Source organism: Lolium rigidum, chromosome 3, assembly GCF_022539505.1.
Source record: "Lolium rigidum isolate FL_2022 chromosome 3, APGP_CSIRO_Lrig_0.1, whole genome shotgun sequence".
Taxonomy (NCBI): Eukaryota; Viridiplantae; Streptophyta; class Magnoliopsida; order Poales; family Poaceae; genus Lolium; species Lolium rigidum.
Window position 1 is genome coordinate 66,733,752 of NC_061510.1, and position 26,243 is coordinate 66,759,994.

The 26,243-nt window shown below is 45.5% G+C and overlaps 2 protein-coding genes across 2 annotated transcripts; both read right to left on the bottom strand.

Moving 5' to 3' along the window:
* Positions 1-16,367: 16,367 nt before the first annotated feature.
* On the bottom strand, positions 16,368-20,250 carry LOC124694950 (2-hydroxy-6-oxononadienedioate/2-hydroxy-6-oxononatrienedioate hydrolase-like). The gene is made up of 4 exons (XM_047227871.1): positions 19,504-20,250; positions 16,800-16,895; positions 16,621-16,688; positions 16,368-16,515 (listed from the first exon to the last, which is right to left on the bottom strand). The coding sequence occupies exons 1-4, from the start codon at positions 20,248-20,250 to the stop codon at positions 16,368-16,370; spliced, it is 1,059 nt and encodes a 352-aa protein (XP_047083827.1).
* Positions 20,251-22,057: 1,807 nt separating this feature from the next.
* LOC124694952 lies at positions 22,058-25,907 on the bottom strand. The gene is made up of 9 exons (XM_047227872.1): positions 25,875-25,907; positions 24,000-24,319; positions 23,872-23,898; positions 23,736-23,793; positions 23,546-23,620; positions 23,254-23,295; positions 22,942-23,039; positions 22,517-22,579; positions 22,058-22,425 (listed from the first exon to the last, which is right to left on the bottom strand). The coding sequence occupies exons 1-8, from the start codon at positions 25,905-25,907 to the stop codon at positions 22,546-22,548; spliced, it is 687 nt and encodes a 228-aa protein (XP_047083828.1). The 3' UTR covers positions 22,058-22,425; positions 22,517-22,545.
* Positions 25,908-26,243: the final 336 nt, after the last annotated feature.

Consider the following 26,243-nt stretch of genomic DNA (forward strand, 5'->3'; position numbering starts at 1 on the left):
ATACAACCAAGAGTTTTTTGATCCATGGAATACTAGATAGGTATACAAACTTCAATTGGATGAAGTGAGTATCGCGGAGTTGGAATCTTCACCAGATGAAATAGTCAAAGAGTTTTTGATTTCATCAGAGACAATGAAGAGGCTTGCGTTTGCAAGAAATTAAGTGGGAGCGCTGAGACATATTTATAATACTTTATGTAGATGACATATAGTTGGTTATAAATGATGTAATTATATACTTGATTAAAAGGTTTCATTGAGAAATTAATTTCAATGAAAGGATATGGACTAAAACATATTTAGTGTCAAGATCTATGAAGATAGATTGAAACACATAATAAGTTTAAGTCAAAGTACATAGAATGGATATTGAAGTAGTTCAATACAGAAATATTAAGAAGATGTTCTTGTCATGTGAAGTTTTTAACAAGACTTGAGTGTGTCTGACACTCAATGAGTAAAAACACATGAGTGATTTTAGATCACGAATAATTTGTACAAAATCAGATATCTTGTGCTCTAAAATGTTATGAGCATATAACAGAATGATTCATGAGATGATCATTGGACGACAGTAAGAGTATCCTTGAGTACTTTAGAAAAACCAAGGATATATATATATATTTTTTTTTATGGAGAAATGACAAACAAATCGCTGTAAGGTGATTACACCGATATTTGTTTTGTCACATATAAAAATAAAATTTCAATCTCAAATTAGACGAAGTGTTGTTTTTAAAAGGTAGCACAATGAGCTAGAAGTTGTCTATGCTAGATTTAGAAGAGTTCTAAATATTGTGACGGATTCTACAAAAGAAGGCGGAGTATGTCATTGTTTTGACAATGACAAAGGATGTTAAGTCAAGAGGTTCTTTGAGAACTTGGTGTAGTTCCGACAGAGTCAGAACTTTGAAGCTATATTTTATGAGACAATATTAGTGACATATTTCAGACCGCGGAATTAAGGTTCCACCAAAAGACCAAACATATTTAATGCCGACTCGTTTGGAAATGAGTGATGCGTTGAGACGCAAATGAATTACAAAATACATACGTTTCTGAGCGTGTCAGATCCGTTGACTAAAAACCTCTCCCGTGAGCAATACATGATAAAACACCATAAGGCCAAGGTGTTATATCTTTACAAATGTAAACTAGATTATTGACTCTAGTGCAAGTGGGAGAGCTGAAGGAGATATGCCCTAGAGGCAATAATAAAGTGGTTATTATTTATATCTTTATGTTTATGATAAATGTTTATATATCATGCTATAATTGTATTAACCAGAAACATTAGTACATGTGTGATATGTAGACAAACAAAGAGTCCCTAGTATGCCTCTTAACTAGCTTGTTGATTAATGGATGATTAGTTTCATAATCATGAACATTGGATGTTATTAATAACAAGGTTATATCATTATATGAATGATGTAATGGACACACCCAATTAAGTGTAGCATAAGATCTCGTCATTAAGTTATTTGCTATAAGCTTTCGATACATAGTTACCTAGTCCTTATGACCATGAGATCATGTAAATCACTTATACCGGAAAGGTACTTTGATTACATCAAACGCCATCTGCGTAAATGGGTGGTTATAAAGGTGGGATTAAGTATCCGGAAAGTATGAGTTGAGGTATATGGATCAACGGTGGGATTTGTCCATCCCGATGACGGATAGATATACTGTGGGCCCTCTCGGTGGAATGTCGTCTAATGTCTTGCAAGCATATGAATAAGTTCATAAGAGACTACATACCACGGTACGAGTAAAGAGTACTTGTCAGGAGACGAGGTTGAACAAGGTATAGAGTGATACGATGATCAAACCTCGGACAAGTAAAAATATCGCGTGACAAAGGGAATTGGTATCGTATGTGAATGGTTCATTCGATCACTAAAGTCATCGTTGAATATGTGGGAGCCATTATGGATCTCCAGATCCCGCTATTGGTTATTGGTCGGAGTGAGTACTCAACCATGTCCGCATAGTTCACGAACCGTAGGGTGACACACTTAAAGTTGGATGTTGAAATGGTAGAACTTGAATATGTAATGGAGTTCGAATATTTGTTCGGACTCCCGGATGAGATCCCGGACATCACGAGGAGTTCCGGAATGGTCTGGAGAATAAGATTCATATATAGGATGTCATTTTATGTGAATTAAAATGATCCGGAAGGTTCTATGGAAGGTTCTAGAAGGTTCTAGAAAAGTCCCGAAGAAATAAGGATGGAAGGTGGAGTCCCAGAGGGACTCCACCCACCTTGGCCGGCCAACCTAAGGGAGGAGGAGTCCCAAGTGGACTCCCCACCATGGTGGCCGGCCACCCTACCAAGGAAAGGGGGAGTCCCACTCCCCTAGGTTTGGACACTTGGAAGGTTTTGTTGGGGTCTTATTCGGACTCTTTGACCTAAACCTTGGGGCCTCCACCTATATAAAGAGGGGGAGAGAGGGGCTGGCCGGCCACTCAAGCCACCACCATGGCCGCACCCCTCAAGGGTGCCCTAGCGCGCCCCTCTCCCCAAACCCTAGCGGTCTCTCTCCTCCACCACATCCCGCACGCTTAAGCGAAGCTCCGCCGGATTTCTCCACCACCACCGACACCACGCCGTCGTGTTGTCGGATTCAAGAGGAGCTACTACTTCCGCTGCCCGCTGGAACGGGGAGGTGGACGTCGTCTTCATCAACAGCCGAACGTGTGACCGAGTACGGAGGTGCTGCCCGTTCGTGGCGCCGAAGCGATCGTGATCAAGATCTTCTACGCGCTTTTGCAAGCGGCAAGTGAACGTCTACCGCAGCAACAAGAGCCTCATCTTGTAGGCTTTGGAATCTCTTCAAGGGTGAGACTCGATAACCCCTCGTTGCTACCGTCTTCTAGATTGCATCTTGGCTTGGATTGCGTGTTCGCGGTAGGAAAATTTTTGTTTTCTATGCAACGTTATCCTACAGCTTTCAACTTGTAACATGCATATCTCATGGATAATTGTCAACACAAAGTAATATGATGAATGCAAATAAGCAAGTATGTAAGAATCAGTGCACAGTTGACACAAGTGTTTGCTTCTAAGATGGAAGGAAGTAGGTAAACAGACTCAACATAAAGTAAAAGAATGGCCCTTCAAAGAGGAAAGCATCGATTGCTATATTTGTGCTAGAGCTTTGATTTTGAAAACATAAAGAGAGCATAAAAGTAAAGTTTTGAGAGGTGTTTGTTGTTGTCAACGAATGGTAGTGGGCACTCTAACCCCCTTGCCAGACAAACCTTCAAAGAGCGGCTCCCATGAATTATTTTTATTTTTGGGTGGCACTCCTTCCAACCTTTCTTTCACAAACCATGGCTAACCGAATCCTCGGGTGCCAGCCAACAATCTCATACCATGAAGGAGTGCCTTTTTATTTTAGTTTCATTATGATGACACTCCTCCCAACCTTTGCTTACACAAGCCATGGCTAACCGAATCCTCGGGTGCCGTCCAACAATCACATACCATGGAGGAGTGTCTATTTTGGTTAATTAATTTGGGACTAGGAATCCCATTGCCAGCTCTTTTTGCAAAATTATTGGATAAGCGGATGAAGCCACTAGTCCATTGGTGAAAGTTGCCCAACAAGATTGAAAGATAAACACCACATACTTCCTCATGAGCTATAAAACATTAACACAAATTGGGAAGCATTTTGAATTGTTTAAAGGTAGCACTCAAGCAATTTACTTTGGAATGGCAGGAAATACCACATAGTAGGTAGGTATGGTGGACACAGATGGCATAGGTTTTGGCTCAAGGTTTTGGATGCACGAGAAGCATTCCCTCTCAGTACAAGGCTTTGGGCTAGCAAGGTTATTTGAAGCAAACACAAGTATGAACCGGTACAGCAAAACTTACATAAGAACATATTGCAAGTATTATAATACTCTACACTGTCTTCCTTGTTGCTCAAACACTTTTACCAGAAAATATCTAGACCTTAAAAGAGACCAATCATGCAAACCAATTTCAACAAGCTCTACAGTAGTTCTCCACTAATAGGTTTAAAATACATGAAAAAAACTTAATCATGATCTACTTGAGAGCTCAAAACAATTGCCAAGTGTCAAATTATCCAAGACATGATGAGGCATTTTCTGTTTCCAACCAAATATAAATAAGTGCAATAGCTTCCAACTTTTATCATTGAACATTAAAAGTAAAACGAAGAACAAGTGTTCATATGAAAAAGCGGAGCGTGTCTCTCTCCCAAACAAGGATTGCTAGGATCCGATCTTATTCAAACAAAACAAAAATAAAAGCACACAGACGCTCCAAGTGAAGAACATAAGATGTGACCGAATAAAAATATAGTTTCAATAGAAGAAACCTGATAAGTTGATGAAGAAGGGGATGCCTTGGGCATCCCCAAGCTTAACGCTTGAGTCTTCTTGAAATATGCAGGGATGAACCACGGGGGCATCCCCAAGCTTAGACTTTTCACTCTTCTCGATCATATATCATCCTCCTCTCTTGACCCTTGAAAACTTCCTTCACACCAAACTTCTCATAAAGTTCATTAGAGGGGTTAGTACTCAAAAAATTTGAATCCACCTTGGTCCTGTAGTGGCACATTGCAAGAACTCAATAAAACATTAGCTACAGCCCTCTACGTCTAGAAAACCTCGCTTAAAGTCCACAAGAGACAATGCAAAAAACAGAGACAGAATCTGCCAAAACAGAACAGCCGGTAAAGACGAATTTTAAATAAATACTTCCGTTGCTCAAATCAGAAAACTCAAAACTAATGAAAGTTGCGTACATATCTGTGGAACACGCACGTAAATTGGCATATTTTTCTGAGTTACCTACAGAGAAAACAGCCCAGATTCGTGACAGATAGAAATCTGTTTCTGCGCAGAAATCCAAATCTAGTATCAACCTTCTATTAGAGGCTTCACTTGGCACAACAAAACACAAAACTAAGATAAGGAGAGGTTGCTACAGTAGTAAACAACTTCCAAGACACAAATATAAAACAAAGTACTGTAGCAAAATAACACATGGGTTATCTCCCAAGAAGTTCTTTCTTTATAGCCATTAAGATGGGCTCAACAGTTTTAATGATGCACTCGCAAGAAATAGTATTGGAAGCAAAAGAGAGCATCAAGAGGCAAATCCAAAACACATTTAAGCCTAACATGCTTCCTATGGAAAGGAATCTTGTACACAAATAAATTCATGAAGAACAAAGTGACAAGCATAAGAAGATAAAACAAGAGTAACTTCAAAATTTTAAGCATATAGAGAGGTGTATTAGTACCATGAAAATTTCTACCACCATATTTTCCTCTCTCATAATAATTTTCAGTAGCTTCATGAACAAACTCAACAATATAACTATCACATGCAGCATACTTTTCATGATTTCCAAACACATAATTTTTATCAAGTTCAAGAATAGTGGAATTAAAACTTTCAAACTTACTTTTATTAATAATATAACAAGGTAGTTGATCAATCTCAAGAGATATGGGACTCATAGAATAAGTCAAGAACTCTCCAATCCCATTTTCATTAGTAGTACAATTAATATTATCAAGTAACATAGGACCATCATCAAGAGCTTTATCATAAACATTTGCTACGCAAAATTCTTTAGTACCATGCATTTCAACATCAGGCACAAACAAAGCATTATCATAAGATTTATCAAAGTAGTATGGATTATCATAGATAACAGTAGCATAATCATTCTCACAAGTATTACTCATAGGTACTATTTCAAGAGAATCCACAGGAACATAACATTCAACCTCTTCCGGTAAGCATGGAGGACAATCAAATAGTGTAAGAGATAAAGAGTTACTCTCATTAGAAGGTTGGCATGGGTAGCTAATCCATTCTTCCTCCTTTTGTTTGTCACTCTCCTCTTCTTTTTCATCCAATGAGCATTCAAGTTCATCAATTTCCTCCTCTTTTTCATCCAATGAGCTTTCAGGTTCATCAATTCCTTCTTCCACAGGTTCCTGCAAATTATGAGTGCATTCTTGTGCATTAATGTGTCTCTCTTTATAATCAAGGATATAAGGATTCCTCTCTGTAGCATTCTATGCAAGAATTAAGGATAGTAGAGACATAATCTTTAAGGTCCTTACAAATAGCACAAGTTTCATAATTCTCAACCATGAAGGATTCTATCTCGGAGGCTCCCATAAATAAGACAAATTGTTCTACCTCTTCGAACCCATAATGAATATAGCAATTCCGATTATAGTTCTTAATTAAAAATTCCTCACTAAAGCCACATTGAAATTTAAGATGTTTAGTATCCTGTTGAGAGCAACAGTTTATATCATGGCGTTTAAGCAAGATTTTAGCAATTGTATTCAATTTTTCTATCATAGCACTCATTATTTTACCAGTTCTTGATTCTCTATAATTATTATAACATTCTATAAGCTCCAAGTAGGTTGTTGGTTCTCCCATAACAGCAGTTTTTAATTTTTTGGTTTTTCAAATTTTTATGGATTTTTGGGTATATGAGAAAAGTAAAACAAGACAAAAATAAACTAAGCAAAAGTAAACTAAGAAAAAATAAAACAAGACAGAAATAAACTAAGCACAAATAAACTAAATAAAAGTAAACTAAGCAAAACAAAGTAAAATAAAATAGAGAGAGAGGTGGAGTGTACTCCCCAGGTGAACTTATGAGTAGAGCTATGCCTCCCCGGCAACGGCGCCAGAAAATAGTCTTGATGACCCACAAGTATAAGGGACCGCAACAGTCTTCGAGGGAAGTAAAACCCAATTTATTGATTCGACACAAGGGGAGGTAAAGAATACTTATAAGCCTTAACAACTAAGTTGTCAATTCAGCTGCACCTGGAAAAGCACTAGCAACAGGGGTGATGTGAAAGTAGCGAGTGATATGAGAGCGAGTAATAACAGTAACACAGCAGCAGTAATAGTAACACAGGAGCAATGGCACTAGAAGATAGTTGATACTACTTCCAATGACATGTAGAACGAGTATATGATGATGAAAGATGGACCGGGGTTCCCAGCGATCTACACTAGTGGCAACTCTCCAATAACAAGTGTTGGGTGAACAAATTACGGTCGGGCAATTGATAGGATTGAAATAGCATTAAGACAGAATATCAAGATCATTAATCATGTAGGCATGTTTTCCAATTATAGTCGTACGTGCTCGCAATGAGAAACTTGCACAACATATTTTGTCCTACCAGTCGGTGGCAGCAGGGCCTCAAGGAATCTACTTGGATATTAAGGTACTCCTTTTAATAGAGCACCGGAGCAAAGCATTAACACTCCGTGAAAACATGTGATCCTCACATCACTACCATCCCCTCCGGTTGTCCCAATTTCTGTCACTTCGGGGCATTTGGTTCCGGACAGACGACATGTGCATACAACTTGTAGATACAATCTAAGCAATAAGTATAGAGCTCAAATCTAAGATCATGCCACTCGGGCCCTAGTGACAAGCATTAAACACAACAAGATTGCGGCAACAATACCTTCATAAACTTTGTAGATAGACAATCATAACGTAACAATCCATCGGATCCCGACAAACACAACACCGATTACATCGGATGAATCTCAATCATGTAAGGCAGCTCATGAGATCATTGTATTGAAGTACATGGGAGAGATGATACCAACTAGCTACAGCTAGAACCCGTAGTCCATGGGGGAACTACTCACGGAGCATGGTGGAGGCGGTGGCGTTGATGGAGATGGCTTCAGGGGCACTTCCCCGTCCCGGCGGGGTGCCGGAACGAGACTTCTGTCCCCCGAATTGGAGTTTCGCGATGGTGGCGGCGCCCACGGAGTCTTTACGGGTTTCGTCAAGTCGTACGGTGTTTTTAGGTCGAAAGGGATTTTATAGGCGAGAGAGGCGGCGCGGGGGGCACACGGGGGCTCCCCACCATAGGCCGGCGCGGGCCCGGGCCGGGCCGCGCCGCCTTATGGTGTGGTGGCCCTCCGGCCCCTCTCCGACTCATCTTCGGTGTTCGGAGCCTTCGGGAAAAATAGGAGGTTTGGCGTTGATTTCGTCCAATTCCGAGAATATTGCCCGAACAGCCTTTACGGAACCAAAAACGGCGAGAAAACGGAAGCGGCACTGTGGCATCTTGTTAATAGGTTAGTTCCGGAAAACGCATAAAAACATTATAAAGTGCAAGCAAAACATGTAAGTATTGTCATAAAACAAGCATGGAACGACAGAAATTATGGATACGTCGGGGACGTATCAAAGGGCAGATGATTTAAAAGCGCTTAAGTCAACAAATTGCCCGTCTTGCTCTTTTGGCAGCTCCTTAGTCATTTCTTCGATGTCACCCTTAAAGCCGTAACCCATCATAAGCTGGAAGGCAAGGAGGGCACCATAGGTGCGCGAAGTACGCTTGAATACCTCGATAACCTCCTTGGTGTCAACCGCGAAGGCATCAATCGACTGCCCGGGGTTTTGTCCTGATTGATCTTGGGGAAAATCATCAAGTGCATCCGCGCCGGAGCACCTTTTCCCTTTTCAAGAAGTTCCCGCGTAAGCTGGTGGGAGGCAAGGGCCATCGACACACCGTTTGCTGGTGAATTGTTCGGAACTTTGTCCAAGGCAGCGGCAGGGATGTTGGCAGCTTCTGCATGAGAAAAGAAGGAAAAATATCGTTAACAGAAGATCGAATTCATGAAGTATGATAATCAACAGAAAAGTGTGGAAAGGATTACCAAGCAAAGCTAGTGAAGATTGGCGAAGGAGTTCATCCTTTTCGGCTGCTCGAGCTTCGGCAGCCAACCTTGACGCCTCCTCCTCCTTCGACTTTTCCTTCGGCTTACCCAGTTCCTCCTTCAGGAATCAATTTCTTGGCGGGCCTTGGCGGCTATCTTGACTGCGCCTTCCGGCTTCGAGGAAGAGGATTCGACTTCCTTACGCGGTCGAACCTTGTCGCCTCCCGGAGAGGTAAACTGGGAAGCGAAGACCTCCAAAGAGGAAATAACACCTCGAAGATCCTTAAGGGGAAAAGGATGTTTTGCAAAGAATTGTTAGAAAAGGCACATTTCAGGAAATCCACGATGTATTTAAAAAGGACTTACAGAAGGAGGAGTCGTGGTGGCGGCAAGAGCATCTTTTCCCTTGGAAAGGGAAGAAGCAGTCGATGCCTGGGCCGTGGGGGACGCCTTAGGAGCTGAAGCTTCGGAAGCAGCAGCGGCTGGCGGAATAGCATCAGATCTGGCCTTCTTAGGCGGAGGCTCGGCGAAACCTTCGTCACTATAAAAAGGAAATGGTCGACAGAAGTTATGAAAAGAGTGCGAAGAATAAAGGGACAAGCTATGGCATCAGGGAAGAAATCGCTTACATGTCGAAGAGATCGTCTTCGTCGGCAAAGCCGCCGGTTGATCTCTTCGCAGGCGAAGCCCTGGTCGCCTCCACAGCTGCATTAACAAAGGCATCACGATCAGCGTCATCGTTGCGCACTGATCCCTCTGTATCGCAAGCATCGTAGGCTGAAGGAGGAAGATCGGTGTGAAAAGTTTCGGAATCTATCGGATCATCACATTCGCTCTCTGGGCCTGCGTGTTCAACGGTGGGAAAATCAACAGGAGCTGAGGAGCCTCTTCCCTCAGAAGTATCATTTGGCGAATCATGTAAGTTTCCAGAGGCTATGGGGGCCTGTCGAAAAGAAGAACAAGTAAGAATAAAAGCAATCATGCTAGCTAAGTGAAAATAGCATAGTAAGGACGTCAAAAGAAAGTTACCTCTGGTGGCGGATGATCAGCATCGAGAGGAGTGTAAGAAGATATCAACGGGATCGAGTCTTCCTGGCTAAAGGAAGTAAGGCGACAGAACTTCGTCAAGCAACTCCTTTTCCGACAGATCGGCAGCATTAATCCTGGTTTCATCCTTTGGACCTGAGTACAACCACATCGGGTGAACTCTGGCCATGACTGGTTGGACTCGACGTTTCAAGAACACCGCTGCCACCTCTGTGTCGACCATAGTTTGGCCATCGGCCTCTTTGATTCGAAGAAATTTGGCAAATAATTCATCGGTTGCTATTCTTTCGTCGGGTGAGAGAATGTTCTTCGAGGAATTCTTGGGCTTGGCTTTGAAGACATCAGCAAAGCAAGGAAGCTGAGATTCAGGTGACAGGGAGTCCTTGACGTAAAACCATTTCAGCCTCCACCCTTGCACGGATTCTCTCATTGGGAAATTGAAGTAATTAACCTCCGAACGGGCTACAAACCCCACTCCTACGGTGACAAAGTATCCATTACTACTGCTGTATCTCTTCACATAGAAGAACTTTTTCCACAGCCCGAAACAAGGTTTGATACCCAGAAACGCCTCGCAAAGGGTGATGAACACAGCAACGTGGAGGATTGAGTTGGGAGTGAGTTGCCATAATTGGATTTTGTAAGTTCGCAAGAGATGGAGGAGGAATTCATGAGTGGGAAGCGAAAGGCCTTGGTATAGGAACGATAAGAACATCACGGTAAAGCCGAGCGGGGGATTAGGCCGAGAAATCGCACCTGGAAAGATCACATTCCCCTCGTCGGAGGAGATTAATCCCGAGGCTTCGGGATCTCTTTTCGTCACGCTTGGTGACGGTTGACGCTACCCAATCTCCGGGCTTGGCCACCGAGCTTGGCGGCGCTGGCGGCGCCGGAGTTGGGAGAGGAGCGCTCGGGGCGCTTCCCTTCGGAAGAGTCGAGGAAGATTTGGCGGCGGCGCCTCCGCTAGTAGAACTGGCGGTGGCAGTAACGCCCTTCTTTTTCACCATTTTGAGATCCGGGGAAGATCGGAAAAGTAGTGGTGGCGGCGCAGCAGCAGTGAAGGGAGGAAGAAGGAGGAGAACAAGGAGATGCTACGGAAAATGTGGAAGAGGATTAGGGATTTTTTTTCGCCCTTTGGAGATTTTAAGGGAAACTTGAGAACTGAGTGGGGCACGTGTCGTTGCTTCTGGTCCATTCAGTAATCTTTTCTATTGAAGGTTGCGGAAATCGAGGAGACGCCTTGGTGACTGTGCGAAAAGGGTCGGACAAAGAAAGAATAGGCCCAGCAGGTTACGTCCTGTCAGTCAGAATCAAGATATCAGTAGAGCATCATGAAAAATGCTAAAAGCATTTGAAGAAAAAATGAAAAGTTATCGGATGAAAGATTTGGGTCTAAGCACAGACTGTGAAGCATCCGCACTTAGACTCGGGGGCTACTCCCATCGGGAGCACTGACGCGCACCCGATAAAATGAAGACTCGAAGAAAAAAAGGGGGCTTGAAGGAAGGGCCAATTGTTCGACTCAAGTCTGCACCCGGTTACAAGCACCCGTGCCCAGACTCGGGGGCTACTTCCATCGGGAGCGCTGGACGCGCACCCGACAAAACTTTTTTGCACTCCAGGATCATGCCCGGGGACTTGATTCTGTGTAGGGTAACGTTGTTTTGCCATCGGCAGTTAACCAACAAAAGTTGGGCATGTTACTTATCATCCCTTGCATAAGGAAAATATATCGGATGGATATGGAGACTTACAGAAAAACTTCGGCAGAGTAAAATGTTCGAGTGGTTCAACTTGAGTCTACGCACGGATTGCAAGCATCTGTACCTAGACTCGGGGGGGGGGGGGCTACTCCCATCGGGAGCGGCGCGCGCACCCGACGAGAAGAAGATGATGCGGATTCAAGGAGAAGAACATTGGGTGGAGGCATGCTTTAGTCTCTACCCGAACTGCCTTCGGCTAGACACTCGGGGGCTACTGACATGGGCATTACCCTTCGAGTAACCAATGTTGTCTTACCTTATATTTCCTAGTTGGAGGCCCATGAAGGCACTCGACGGCAGGATGGGCCGCCAGGGGAGTGCGGCGGAAGATTCCTTGAACTACAGGACACGGAAGGAGCCGAACAAGGAAAGCTTAGAGATAGATCTATTGTAAACCCAGTCGTACTCGATTAGACCTCTTGAGACCTGGCCTCCTATATAAAGGTCAGGAGAGGGGCTGTCGAGAAGAACAACCAATCTTAGCAATCTTAGCCAGCAAAAGTTTAAAGCTAGGTTACCTTAGCGCTTAGCCAACTCGACGAGATCTCAGCCGAACTATTCGGCACCCCATTGTAATCCATTATCATCATAATCAAGAACAGACAAGCAGGACGTAAGGGTTTTACCTCAAGGGTCCCGAACCTGGGTAAATTTTTTTTTAGATAAAAGGCAACAACGTGCCCGACTTTAAATTAATAAAGCCCTCAGGTTCAACAAGGTTTACAGTGCTGCGGCATACAGCTTAGCCAAAAGGATCGACAAACTAGAGGAAGAACAAGGGTAACTAGACGAAACACGAAGTAGCGGGGGCATGCTCCGGGGACAAGATAGACTAAGTCTTCATCTGGCTTGGTTGTCCTGGTCTCACGGCGGCGTATAGCTCCCTCGGCTTGTTCTCTACCCACCGGAGGCCCTCCCTGTCGCTTGACTTTGCCTTGCCGCTCCATAGGCTGTATAAAGAGAGCAGTTTTGAAAATCACGTTAGCGGGATGGTTAATCACTTTCTTTTCAATAGTGAGTTTATTACGAATGTTCCACGGGGCCCAAGATTGGGCGAGAAAGAGAAACCACAAAAGCCTACGGGCCCTTCCCGCAAGGTTGGAAAGAATAGCATGGAGCTGTGGGAAGTTTCCGGGGTTCCGATTCACGATCGAGGATCTCACGGATTGCACTCCGGGCGAATTTTTCAATAGAGCAAGCGAAGAAAATATGGCCCGCATCTTCCATTTGGCCACAAAGGGCGCGGTTACCCGAGGCGGGGCCGTGGCGCGTCGCGATTTGCTTGCTTGGAGGGTAGTCCGTCGAGGATAAGCTGCAAGCGAAAATTTTAATCTTCAGAGGAACTTTGGCTGACCAGACGTCCTTGTGGAAAGCAACCGAAGCCCCTTGCGATAGTTTGGCATACAAAGATTGTACGGAGAACTTGCCCGAAGGTTCTAAATGCCAAGATACTTTGTCTTTGTCACTCGAAAGGGAGAAGGGTTCAATGAGCCTCCCCGAGATCGCTCCATTGCCGCCGTCCTTCCGGATTGAGTGAGCGGCGGAAGGTGATATTGATGTCCCCGGCATCAAGGGCCGCGGCCACCGTGAGGTTTGGGTTAGAGCAGATGTTGAAGAGGTACGGGAACAGCTCTTTGATGGGTTGGTTACTGCACCACCGGTCAGACCAAAACAAAGTGCGACGTCCATCCCCAATGACGTGTTTTGCACCCATCTTGAAGAAGTGCTTAATTTTGTGTAAGCTTTTCCAAAATTGCGAGCCCCCGTGTCCGGTGCCCTCGAACAGGTTATCGGCGTCGCGGTATTTGGCCCTGATAATCGTCGCCCAGATAGAAGCCTCATCTTGATACGGCTTCCAAATCCACTTGGACAGCGAGCAATGTTCATCTTTTTTGAGTTAAGCAAGCCTAAGCCTCCCGCGGATTTCGGCCGGCAAACCGAGGGCCGATTGACCATATGGTATTTACGCTTGTTGCCCGCTCCTTCCCGGAAGAACTTGGAGCGGTGCGAGTCGAATCTAGCATGAATCCCATCATGTAGAAGGAATAGACCCATGGCAAAAATGGGAATACTATCAAGACACGTGTTGGACGAGGATCGAGCGACCCCCGGAGGTGAGAAGTTTCGCGAGCCACGGTTCAATCCTGCCGGCCAGCTTGCGGACCAAGAACAACCATTGTTCCAGCCGGAGCTTCCTGTCCGAGATAGGGAGCCCAAGGTACATGAAAGGGAAGGCGCCGCATTTACAGTTAAGCTTATTCGCGACTCTTCGCTGTTCCTCCAAAGGCTGGCCCATTACAATGACTTCACTCTTATGATAGTTGATTTTCAAGCCGGACATGTCTTCGAAGCACATAAGCAAGAATTTGAGGTTGGCTATGTTGTCTTCCGTGTTTTGGATAAGGATGAGCGTATCATCCGCATACTGGAGGTGTGAAATCCCGCCGGGGATCGGGTGGGGTACCACACCCTGAAGGTGGCCTGCTGCCCCCGCGGCGGAGAGGATACCTGACAGTGCCTCGCCGATGAAGTTAAACAGGAGAGGAGATAACGGGTCCCCTTGGCGCACCCCTCTCTTGTTCCTGAAGTACGGGCCAATCACACCGTTGATTGAAATGGCCGTCTGCCCGCCGGAAACAAGCTGAAGCACTCTGTGGATATAGGCTTCTTCAAAGCCTTTGCACCGAAGCACTTCGGCCAGGAACTCCCAGTTCACCCGGTCGTAAGCCTTCTCGAAGTTGATCTTAAGGAGAACCCCTCCTAATTTCTTAGAGCGCAACTCATGCACAATCTCAAGGAGTGCGAGAGGGCCTTCCAACAAGTTCCTTCCTTTGATGAAGGCCGTCTGATTCATACTGATGGTTTTTTGCGCAATGGGGTCGCCTTAGACACGATTTTGAAGATCACGTTAATGAGGGCGATTGGGCGAAACTGGGCGACATTGTCCGCCCCTGGGACTTTGGGGATCAAAGTGAGGATGGCGAAGTTAAGGCGAGAGATGTCTATGCGTCCCAGCATAAAATCATTGAGAATGTGGAGAACCCCCCGTTTAACATTGGGCCAGAAACGTTTGAAAAAGCAGAACGGGGAAAGCCGTCGGGGCCCGGGGCCGTGTCGGATTTCATCTCCCGGACGATGAGATCGAGCTCCTCCTCGAGAGAAAGTCAGCATCGGCTGGTTGTTGTCCTCGATCGAAACTTGGGCGTTTGGCGCCCAAGTCCTTGGGGATAGGGTACGGGATCGGCTCCCCTCCGATCCGAGCGAGGACACGGTAAAAGTCATAAATGGCAGCTTGAATCTTCACGGGGTCATTCGTGATTTCGTTCCCAAGATTAAGCGAAGAGATCGAGCACTTTCGTCTCCGTCCATTGGCCACCGCATGAAAGTAGGCCGTGTTGGCATCCCCCGGAGTGCCCATTTGATCCTTCCTCTTTGGCGCCAATATTCTTCCTCCGCACTCACGATTTGGAGGAGTTGATCTTCAAGATAGTATCTAAGCGCCCAATCATCCTCATCCAGCCCTTTGGAATCGGCTTGCACATCCAGTTGCATGATTTGGGCCATCGGGATTTCTTTCTCCCTTTTGCTGGCCATGCCCAAGTTGCGAGCCCAACCTCGAAGATGTTGGCGAAGGCTACCGAGACATGAACTGCCACCGGTCAATGATATCCCGGCCTCCCACTTTGGCCGAGAGATTGTTCCGGACGTTGTGGAGCATGGGCGGGAAGTCCGGCGTTCGAACCATCCCGATTCGAAGAAGAAGCGATTACTTCGCTCCGGCCGCCCTTCGCCGGAGTCAAAGATGAGTGGGGTGTGATCAGATCCCGGGCTCGTTTCCGCGAGAGAGAGAGCACGAGAGGGAAAAAACCTTCCAAAGACGGAGAGATGAAAACACGATCGAGGACCGAACGAGCTCGGGTTGAGCTGGCGGTTCGTCCGGGTGAACCGAGCCCCGGAGCGCGGAATTTCCCGAAGAGCCCAGGCAGCAATGTGCTCGTTAAAAAGATCAATGAGTCTCCAGTTCAGACGATCGTTGTTCTTGTCGCATGCTGCCCTGATAAGGTTAAAGTCTCCGCCCATGAGGAGGGGAGTGTTGGTTCTGGCCACCTTGGCCGACCTGGGTAAATCGCTCTCCCCGCTTGTCTACGAACCGATGTCTCGTGTTAGCTTGCAGGATTCCATCAACCCTAAGCCCCTATCGGAGGGCATTGCCGAGGTGCACCCTCGACTACGATCTTCACTACCTTGGCCGGTATGTCCTGGTATTTGCATGCATTCTGATCATGGTCTGGGTGCCTACTTGTTTGAGGGGTGTTTTCATATCAGGGTTCAACCGGCGGAAGCATGAAAAATGCCACACTGATTTACTGGGACCCCGGAGAGAACCTTTGAAAGGAAATTTTCACATCCACTATGTGCATATAACTATATAAGAGTTCCAAACTGGATCTCTTTAGATAAAAGGATGCCACACTGATTTACTGGGACCCCGGAGAGAACCTTTTAAAGGAAATTTTCACATCCATTATGTGCATTAAGAGTTCCAAACTGGATCTCTTTAGATAAAAGGATTTTTTTGGTCTCGTGGTAACCTGATATAGTCCTCTTACTGACCTTCCTTTCGGTCGGGTGCATTCACATGGTATCATCTTGCTATCTCATTCTCACCCCGCCACACCGGGTAGCACTTAGTTTTGACATACTACTACGGTACTGCAATATCTCCACCGAAATATTGGTACCATAATTCCGTATACTACCATTTCCAGTGTTTGGATATCAATACAAAGTTCGTGGTTCGCTTTCCTGCAAGCCCTGAGCGGGCTTCAATTTCGGGCGAAGCCAAATTCCGGCCCATCCGGCGCGTCGAGAAGGAAGGACCTGATGAAGCCGTTAACCTTGCCGGCTCCCTCCAGCTGCAGAGCGTGCCCTGCGTCCTTGATGATCTCCAGCCTGCACTCATCTCCCAAATGCCTACATCCAGGAATTGACGGAAAAACACAGCGAGTGTTAAACCTCTGCAGTCACCACATCAGATTCATGGAAGCAGCATGGTGCAGAGTCCATGGGTGGTTTTACCTCTGCAGCCTGTAGCCGAGGTCGACAGGGAACACCTGGTCCTTGTCCCCCCAGAGGACTAGTGTTCGCTGATCGAATACAGCAGAACTGAACCGTGTTAATTACTTATATGAAATAGCAGGATATAAATGGGAAATAAGATGTTAATGGAGGTTGCTTGCGATATGCAGCTAGCGGACCTGTGTGAGAACCGGGAGGGGATCGATGCCGGCTCCGTTCTTGAGCAGCTCTCGCAGCAGCTCCGACCTCTCCTTCCTCTGGTCCACGAACATCAGCTGCAACAGCGAACAGAGCATGTGCAATCAAAATTCAGTATATATAGACTACGGAGAAGGAAAATACCAGGATGAACCCGGGTGAACTTGCATCCATTTTCTCCAATATTTTGAAACCATAAAATTTTAAATTAAACTTTTCCATGTACATTCGTGTTGTCCTGTATTGACGTGTATTCAGTACAGAGCAAGGGCACCCATGACGTGTATTTAAGTTGGATCGTTAACCCATCCTACACTGCAGAGTCTACACTGTTGATTGATAGCACTACCATCGTCGATCGTCTGCTCTGCTGGATATATATCATATGGGTACGTCCCTGGTCCTCGGAACTTGCCGCCGTATAGGTACATGGCACTGACGTGCTGCATATACTGCAGCTCGGAATAAGTTGATTTTTTTCCATTCAAAATACACTCCCGGATCGACGGTGATGGCGGTGATGAAGATGCTAGCTAGCTTGTTTTTTTCCTGGATCGACGCAAGTTTGGGTCTGTAGCAATGGACGGTAGTGGTGTGTGCTAGCAAGTGTTTTGTACGGACGCGCGGCACGTGGACCGTGCAGAGAGACCAGAGGAATCGAGGGCGGCATGCACGTCGATCCAGATCTCAGCTACTCCCGGAGTGCAGCTGCTGTCCTTCTCTCACTCTGTCTCTCGTCAGTACGCTGACTGATTACTATCACGGTATCACCTCCATTCTATATAGTCCTTCCGGTCATGAAAATATATATTAAATTTGAATGTTTTTATATACTAAATAGTGTCTATATAAATCTAAATTTAGACAAATTCAATACATCTTTTTTATGAACAGACGTACTATGTTTTTTTTTTAAAAATTGTTAAGCTTTCTAAAAATGCTTGTATTCTTAATCTGTGGTCACCTTACTAAAGGTAGTATACCTCCTTTTAGTTTTAATTGACGCGTGTCTAGGTATAATTAAGTATATGCATGTGCAGGCTACTTCCCGCGTCGACTAAAATCGACCAGAGGTAGTACTAGTGTTAGTACTGTGGTCAAGTTACAACACGCAGGCCTAACTTTAGTTCCGTCTAGATCTGGACAACACGTGGCCTTCTGACATTAGTTTATTGTAGTAAAACGAATGCACGAATTAAGTGCAGTAACATCATCCTCTAGCACTTTCATGCACGCTCGATACGTGCTACCTCCGTTCTAGTTTATATGGTTTGAGCATATTTTCAGATTATCAACTTGGTTAACATACTACCAAATGTATGACAGAAAAATTATTTTATTACAAAGTAGAACATCTAACTTTCTAATGATAGATTTTTTTGTATTATTATAGTTAAATTTACGATCTAGAGATATGCGCATGCTCTATAAACCAGAATAGAACGTATTACGCAAATACATGCATCCAGATTGCATAATAATGTTGAGCGTGCCATAGAGCGCATGCCAGGTGGTGGCGATCCACGCAACGGTGGTAAAAAAAAGCTAAATGCGGATGTGTACCATCGAGTAGACGCAAGATCCTACTAGCAATAATAAAATAAAGTTTTTTATACCTAATTTAGTTCTATTCAAGTCGTAAATCATTGCATTTGCATCGTTATAAGCTTATAGCTAAAATGATGTAGCCAGACGATGGTCATGGTATTGTCATTGCAAGAGCACTTAAGAGTAGAAACAAAAGTCAACAATTATCCAACAAAGGCCAAAGCATGACCATCCAAAGATTTTTCTTTTTTTTGCTACGCCGTTGGTTATGGATGATACATTTGAGTTTCGGAGAATTTTCTTTTAGTTGCAAGTTGGATTGTAACTGTAATTTTTTAGTTGTGCAAGTGAGGATTTTTTTTTTCATTTGAAGTAGAGATGCAATTAAGCAAAGTTCTATAAAGCGTTAGATTTGCTTTGTTATTGTTGCTACGCATAAGTTTTAACAGCGGTCTGGAACTGAGATTTAATTACGTCATCTGACGAGACTAAATAAATTTTGACTCGACCGAGACTAGACATACCCCGAAGAAAGTTGATGAAGACACGTGTAAAACCTACCTCGCTTTAACGCAAGCACATGAATTCTGAACCAGCGGCATCGTCACAAACAAGTTAGGCTGGTCATAGTGGTAAGTATCATGTAGTAGTATCATGCATATGATACTTGTGTATGATGCTATCTCTATAGTGGTTAGTATCATGCAGTAGTATCATAGTCATGCTATATTTATTGTTTTTTAGAATTTCAATACAAATTTGTGCACAAGATTTGTTTGGCATTAACTTTTCTTGTGACATGCGCTATGATACAGTATCTACCTACGTTACTCTAATCTCCTCTCTCCTCCTTAATTAGCTACCACATCAGCATTTTTGTGGGACCAATGTGCATGATACTAGCTATGATACTAGTACTATGACTAGCCTTAATCTCATCATGCATGGTTAGAAGAAGTATGTGAATCATCACCGGTCGAAAGAAAACAAAAGTTGCGTCTCACCCACCGAGGCATGCATAGTAAAAATGAACCTAGCTAAATCAGACAAACAATCGATCTGGGTTTCAAAAAAATAAAATAAAATAAATCTGAATCAGACAAACAGAATTACTACTAACAGCGCGCGCTAGCAAACCTGGATGAAATCGTGGAGGACGAAGTCCGGCAGCCTCGGCGGGCGGTGCATGGAGCGGCACACGAGGCGGCGCAGGCCGGCGGCGGTGTCCGGCAGCAGCGCGTCCTCGACGGCCATCTCCTCCCGCGCCGCCAGCGCGCTGATCTCCCGGGCCGTGGCGGCCACGGCGCTGGTCATGACGACGAGCCTGTCGACGCAGTCCCTGGCCTCCACGGCCGCCATCCGGTAGGCGACGAAGCCCCCGTAGCTGATGCCGACGACGTGGTAGCGCGGCACGCCGAGGAGGCGCATGGCGTCGGCGACGCAGCGGGCCTGGAAGGCGACGGAGCGGAGCGGCGAGGCGGAGCGGGAGTGGGAGCCGAAGAAGACGAGGTCCGGCACGTAGAGGTGGAAGCTGCGCGAGAGGGCGGCGAAGTTGTGCGCCCACGTCCACTTGGCGTCGCCGCCGAAGCCGTGGAGGAGGAGCAGCGGCGGCTTAGTGGTGGTGGAGGACGGGGAGGCCGGGCACCAGAAGCGGAGCGTGGTGCCGTCCGGGCCGGGAAGGCGGACGGTGACGGGGCGGATGCGGAGGCGCGCCAGGAGGTGGAGAGTGAGCGCGGCGTCGCGGAAGGCGGCGAGGCGGAGGCGGAGGAGCAGGCGGACGAGGAGCAGCGACAGGGAGAGCAGCGCGAAGAGTGTCGACTGCTGCCTCATGGCGTTGACGGTGGCGCCGGTCGCCGCCGCGGCTGATCCGGATCGCGCGTGCATGATTACGGTCCGGCCGGAGAGCTGGATGGTGTGTCGTTTGTACTTTGCAGTGCACGTTTTCTTTCTCGCGCGACCGCGATGTATATATACGACAGACTCTTGCTCGGTTGTGCTCGATCTAGTCCTGCTAGCTCATCATCCTCAGATGGACTTGGAGAGTTTGAGTCTGCTTGGACATATACACTACTAAACGATGTATAGATGACACTGCGTCACGTACCCAGATTGCCGGCACAAAAAAGTGCCGGCAAAGGTACCAAAAGTGCCGGCAAAGGTTTTTCAAGGCACAAAAAAAAGTGCTGCGTTTATTCCAGTCGAGGTAGGTCTTTGCCGGCACTTTTCGAGAAATGCCGCCGTATGTAAGTCAAGGCACATGTACTGGTGCCAGTAATAGCTATTACAGGCAGATCAGTTTGTGCCGTGTAAGGTTTTTGCCGGCACTTTTTGGAGATGCCGCGGAATCTTTTTCTGGCACAAGCTGAAAACGCCGCGGAAACTTTTTGCCGGCACTTTTCCGAAGATACCACAAAATCTCTTTACCGGCACTTTTCTAAAAAATGCTGTCCAAACCTTTTGCCGGCACTTCTTTTAGAGGATGCCTCCAATTAATTTTTCAGGCTTTTAATTCTAGTGCCGCGGATTTTTTTTTGGCATTTTTTAATGATGCTATGGAATCTATTAAGAACTGCCATTGATTATTTTTTGCATGCATCTTTTAAAACTTCCAGGAAATTCAAAACAACGCACTTATAGTGAGGTTTTAATCCAACATGGCAACATGATAGTGCATTAAAATTGCTTACATAAGTTAAGTAGATTGTAGCTAACTAACTTACAGAACTAAAATGAACTCACAGTTTACACAACTAAACGGCATCCTCACTTTACATAACAGAACTGAAAGGTATGTGTTGTCACATAGATTACTAGTTAGATGTGGTCGTTTTGGCAACGCTGTCCACAACTCTGATGGAGTTGTTCTTCTGGTTGAGGAAGCAGCGGATGAGTTGTTCTTCTGCTTGAGGAAGCAGTGGATGAGGCACCGCCGCTTCGTTTCAGGGACATGGCCTCCTTGATGCGGCCAATGTAAAGATCGCCCTTCATCGCCTATTCCTCGTGGACCACGCCTTTGGAGCACCCAAGCTCCTCCACCGACCTAGCCTACCGCTGCCCTCCACACAAAGCGCCGGCTCCATCTCATGCACATAGCAGTTTAGTCCCAGTGTACATGATCAGTTCATCAATAGAGACCGAGAACAAATAGAGCAGTTCAGCGAAAGAGGCAAATGTACCTGATCTAAACATGAGTCCACCGGATGATCAAGATGAAAGCACAGGCTGAACCTGCAGGTAAAATTCACTGACTCAAGTATAGTGAGAAAAGTGAAAGCAGAGTGTTTACTATTGACGCCCGTAAATTGTCAAAACTCCATTAACCCAAACTCAAAAGAGACCAAACTAAAGATCATATAGTCCACAAACACTATAGGACGAGGCCTACAATGCAACCACCAAATTGTTACAGTGTCATCCAACCAGTACATCAAAGCAGTGACTAGTGAAGTGCACATGTGAATAGACACAAGAAACTACACCTTTAATTGTCAACCAGTATTAGTGAAGTTTCCATATGTCACAAATTAAATTTCCATCCACAGTTGTAAACAACTTTGCCAAAAAGACTGTAGAATCAAGAAGGTGAGGTGTAAAGCAAAATTGCTACAAATATTTACTCTGAAGTAGTAAGTCCATCAGCCAACGCTTGTATCTTGTCGACCCGCACAGTACATTACAAAACATCACAACAGTGTGTTCAGATGTAAATATATAATAGTTATGGAAAGGTTAATCTAATGTTTTGTTGAAGAAATTATGCAATTGCAGCTATATATTGTCAGCTCAGTTTTGCGACTCATACATGTTGAAATGTCTAATGTAACTTCTAGTTTTTAGCATGCTATTATTAATATGGAAAATAACATAGCTTTGCAGCATGGTAATTAACAAAATGGCAAGGCATTGTATATAAATCCAATTAGATATTACGGAATAATTGTTGCAAAAATAGGAGAGGATTACATACTCATATTCCTCAGGCATAATTTTCTTTATCTCTTCATATGTCATCCCATCACACACACCAGAATTGATCTCGTCAAGAGCACGCCATTGTATCTACCAACAACAAGGATAAACGTTCATCAGGATACATACTCATAGATAGCAAGAGGTTTGTAAAATAAATCATAAACATTCAAGGAACTACCTTTGGAAATCCAAAAATTGGAGTTGCTGTCAAAATTGTTCTCTGGAGAGTGCTGGTCCAAATCTAAATAGCATAAAACAAAAACACAAATGAAAGCAAGAGGCTCTGTTAGCTCACTTCATAGGATCGAAGACATTATCTATTTTAAAGTAAATACTGACAACAATGTTGCCCCTGTAAGTGTAACATTTAAAAATTATATGGCTTATATAAAGGAATTGCGTGCGCGAGTCAGAGAGGGCTTAATTTGCCTACAGTCCTAATACGCTCTATATTTTGGAAATTTTGTCAAGAAACTATATGGCTTATATAAAGGAACGGAGGGAGTACCGTTTGCCTGTTACTTACATAACTCAACATGGTAACTTAATAAGTATATAAAAGTATCATCTGAAAGTATTATATTGAAGTTCATATAAGCAAACCTCAGGACCGTGTCACCACCAACTCTTCCTCTAACATTATGCAAACTCTCACCATGCCTGGTAAGCAGAATAGGCTGAGGCGCAAGATGAGAGCACACCTGTAGTCGCATTGAGAAAAGACATGTCACCAATTAAAATTCACAAATAATAATGCTCTGGTGTTAACCCAATTTATTGTGAAACACTCCAAATAAATTTGTGGCAACGGCATAGTATGTGCATTCCAATATTAGGCTGATATTATGCTTTCTCCAGAAACTGCAATCATATATCAAATGTATAGTGTAAGCAACTAAGCATTGAAGTACATACCAAGAAAAAGACAATACGACCAGGGAGATAGCCACTGTTCACCTGGAACAAGGTGACAAAAAGTTAAGAAATTCAAAGAAGTACTAAACAAATCTGGCATGACGAGTTTCAAAAGCTAGAAGCCCACAAGAACATAACTCAACGAAAATGCTCGGTTTGGTGTAATGAATGAACCCTAGTACAGTTTGAGATATAACATGTCAGAACCTATCTTGTGCCTTGTAAATAGACTTAGTAACCAAATACCCCTTTTACAGGACAGCAGGATAACCAGGAAGACAATATTTGTTACCTGTAACTGACCACCCTCCCCTTTAACCATATCAATCATTTTGATATAAGAACCTTCCTCCACTGGCTCGTAGACCTGCAATATGAATCCTACTTGATTCAACATTATATAGTTTACAGAGCTCAAAATTTTCATTTCGGATGCAACACTACACCAGAATATAGCTTGTTTAGCATTGAGAGTTTGAGACCTTCTCATTGTTTATCAAACGCTCAAGGAAATCCTGCAATCCAGCTTCATAGTCTGGCCTACAAAATTGCATGGGAATAAATTCACAGATATTATCTTTCTAGCGAGGGAAAATTGAGGGGTTGTCGGTTCCTAACTGATCAGCATAGTCAGCACATATCCTCCTACTCCGCAGATCCGAATTAGCAGGAGATCATAATCACGCAGCCCATATCAATTCATCATAGAGCACATAAGAGAGATAGCAGGACAAACCAAAGCTCACCTGAATCGGGCGCGCAGTCGTGGCTGTAGCCGAGGCCGTGGTAGATGGAGACGGCGAGGTAGTCGAAGTAGTGCCAGGGCAGCCGAGCCTACCACCAAACCGGCGAAGCCGAGGGGCCGAGGAGGCAGAGGAGCACGGACCCAAGGTAGGACTCGTAGGCGTCGTTGGGAGGTCGCGGCGGAGGCGTGCTCGACATAGGTGACGGGCGAGCCCCCGGCGACGGCCTCCACGTCCGCCGCCGCCTCGCCCCCGTCCGCGGCCGGGGCGGTCGCCGCCGCCGCCGCCGATTTAGTGGCGCCGTCATGCTCCTCCTCCTCCACCTCCACCGCCGCGACCTGCGAGCAACAACAACAGCGACACCGTCAGATAGATCAAGGCGGACGGGGAGCGGGGGCGGCGCATGCAGGGGGTTTGCCGTGGGCGCGCGCACGGGAGGAGAGAAGCGTCACGGCGGCAGGGAAGGGGACGCGGCCGCGCCGACGAACCCCGAGCCACACTACTAGGGTTTGCCGTGGGGGCGCGCACGGGAGGATAGAAGCGTCACGGCGGCGGGGAATCTAGGGAGAAGACCCGCGTGGAGCTGGGCCGGCGATCCGCAGTGGCGGAGGCGGTCGGCGACGGCCAGAGCCGTGGGTGGCGGCGACGGCGTAACACGGCGTGCGTGTGCGTGTGCGATGAGAGAGAATGAGAGAGAGAGAGGAGATCTGGCTGGAGAATAAACACGCATAATCTAAATATTCCAAGGGGTTATCTGCAAACATAGTGCCGGCACTTTTGCTAACTGCCAGTAATTGCATTATATTAGCGGCATTTTTCCAGGAGGTGCCGCTGATTGCCGAAACATTAGAGGCACTTCATTAATTTTCCGCTAATTGAGTAGGAATTGTTGGCACTAATAAAAAACTGCCGCTAAACAATAGAATTAGAGGCGGATTTGCAAAGTGCCCGCACAAAAAGTGCCGGCAATGCTTGCACGTGACGTAGTGTGATCCATGTGATGTGACGATGCGTGCACGCTAGAAAGGCAAGGAGTAGTTCTGCCGTGCAAATACCGGCGTCGACAGTGTGTTCTGTCTTCGCGCTGCATACAACGCGGTCGGTGTCGATCAGTCCAGAACTAATCTCCTCTCTTCGACACTGCACTGGTAGTCTACTCCACTCAGTTAAATGTTTCTCGTTGCATATCTCTGTCGCCTCGCCTAAGAGCAATTTCAATAGTATAGCCAACCGCTGGCTACAACAAGATGCCATATCATTTGTAGTTATCATATAGCTAACATGTATAATAGTTGGCTATAAGAATGAAGAACTTTACTAACATATGACCCACCTTTCACTCTCACAAAGTTTCTAGAACACGCGTGTAGAGTCTGTTATCGCATAGTAGCCCACCTCCCTTCTCTCTCCTCTTCTCTCTCCTCCAACTCATCTAAAATATATTATTTAATGTCTTATAGTCAGCTGATTGGACTCTATTGTACTTGCTCTAACGGATTCACAAGTCATAGCTGAACACGAGTGGACTGACCGTTGCTATGAGCAACGTTTCAGGCATGCATCCATCAGTCAAGCATTAATCTCTCTTCGACTGTGTTCACTGCAGTCTAGTATTCCACTCACCTAAATGGTTTCCATTGCATATATCTGTCGCCTCGCGCGCTTGACGGATTCAAAAGCGGGAAAATATCTTTTTTTTCAAGAGCACGCGCAAAGCGTGCCTTATCTTTATAGAAGGATAGCAAAAATATGTACAGGGACAGCCAGACTGTTGCATACAACAGGGCTGGGACACACTCACACCGAACCTCTCCCCTCCGCCTAAGGCCCTCCTCTCCTCGCTCTCTCCCAGAGCTGGAACTCTTCCCTGATCTCTACCAGCATCTGATCAAGGTTCTTCTGCTCCTGCATGTTCCCGAAGACTCTGGCGTTTCTTTGCTTCCAGATTATCCAAGACGTGCTAATGACCATCGAGTCAAATCTCCTCCTGTCCTGCGGGCTTCCGTCCACCACCGTTCCAAGTCGCCCACGAAGCCTGGCTGCGGCATCCGGATGCTTGCGCTAAGAAGCGCCTCCCTCCAGACCTGTCTCGTGTTCGGACATTGTGTCAGAATATGATCCACGCTGTCCTCCCCTGCAAGCATGTAAAACAAGCATCCGGCTGATCCTGTAGCCCGTGTCGTGCCCTCCTATCTGAGGTCCAGAGCCTCTTCTTTAGCGCCAGCCACATGAAGAACTTACATTTCA

Coding starts and splice junctions, on each gene's coding strand:
- LOC124694952 (XM_047227872.1), bottom strand. CDS start 25,907: ATGCAGGAGCAGAAGAACCTTGATCAGATGCTG. Junction 23,621..23,735: donor GTTTGATAAACAATGAGAAG/GTCTCAAACTCT, acceptor TTCATATTGCAG/GTCTACGAGCCAGTGGAGGA. Junction 23,040..23,253: donor GTCGTATTGTCTTTTTCTTG/GTATGTACTTCA, acceptor ATGCGACTACAG/GTGTGCTCTCATCTTGCGCC.
- LOC124694950 (XM_047227871.1), bottom strand. CDS start 20,250: ATGCACGCGCGATCCGGATCAGCCGCGGCGGCGACCGGCGCCACCGTC. Junction 16,689..16,799: donor CCCTCCCGGTTCTCACACAG/GTCCGCTAGCTG, acceptor GTATTCGATCAG/CGAACACTAGTCCTCTGGGG. Junction 16,516..16,620: donor CTCGGCTACAGGCTGCAGAG/GTAAAACCACCC, acceptor TCCTGGATGTAG/GCATTTGGGAGATGAGTGCA.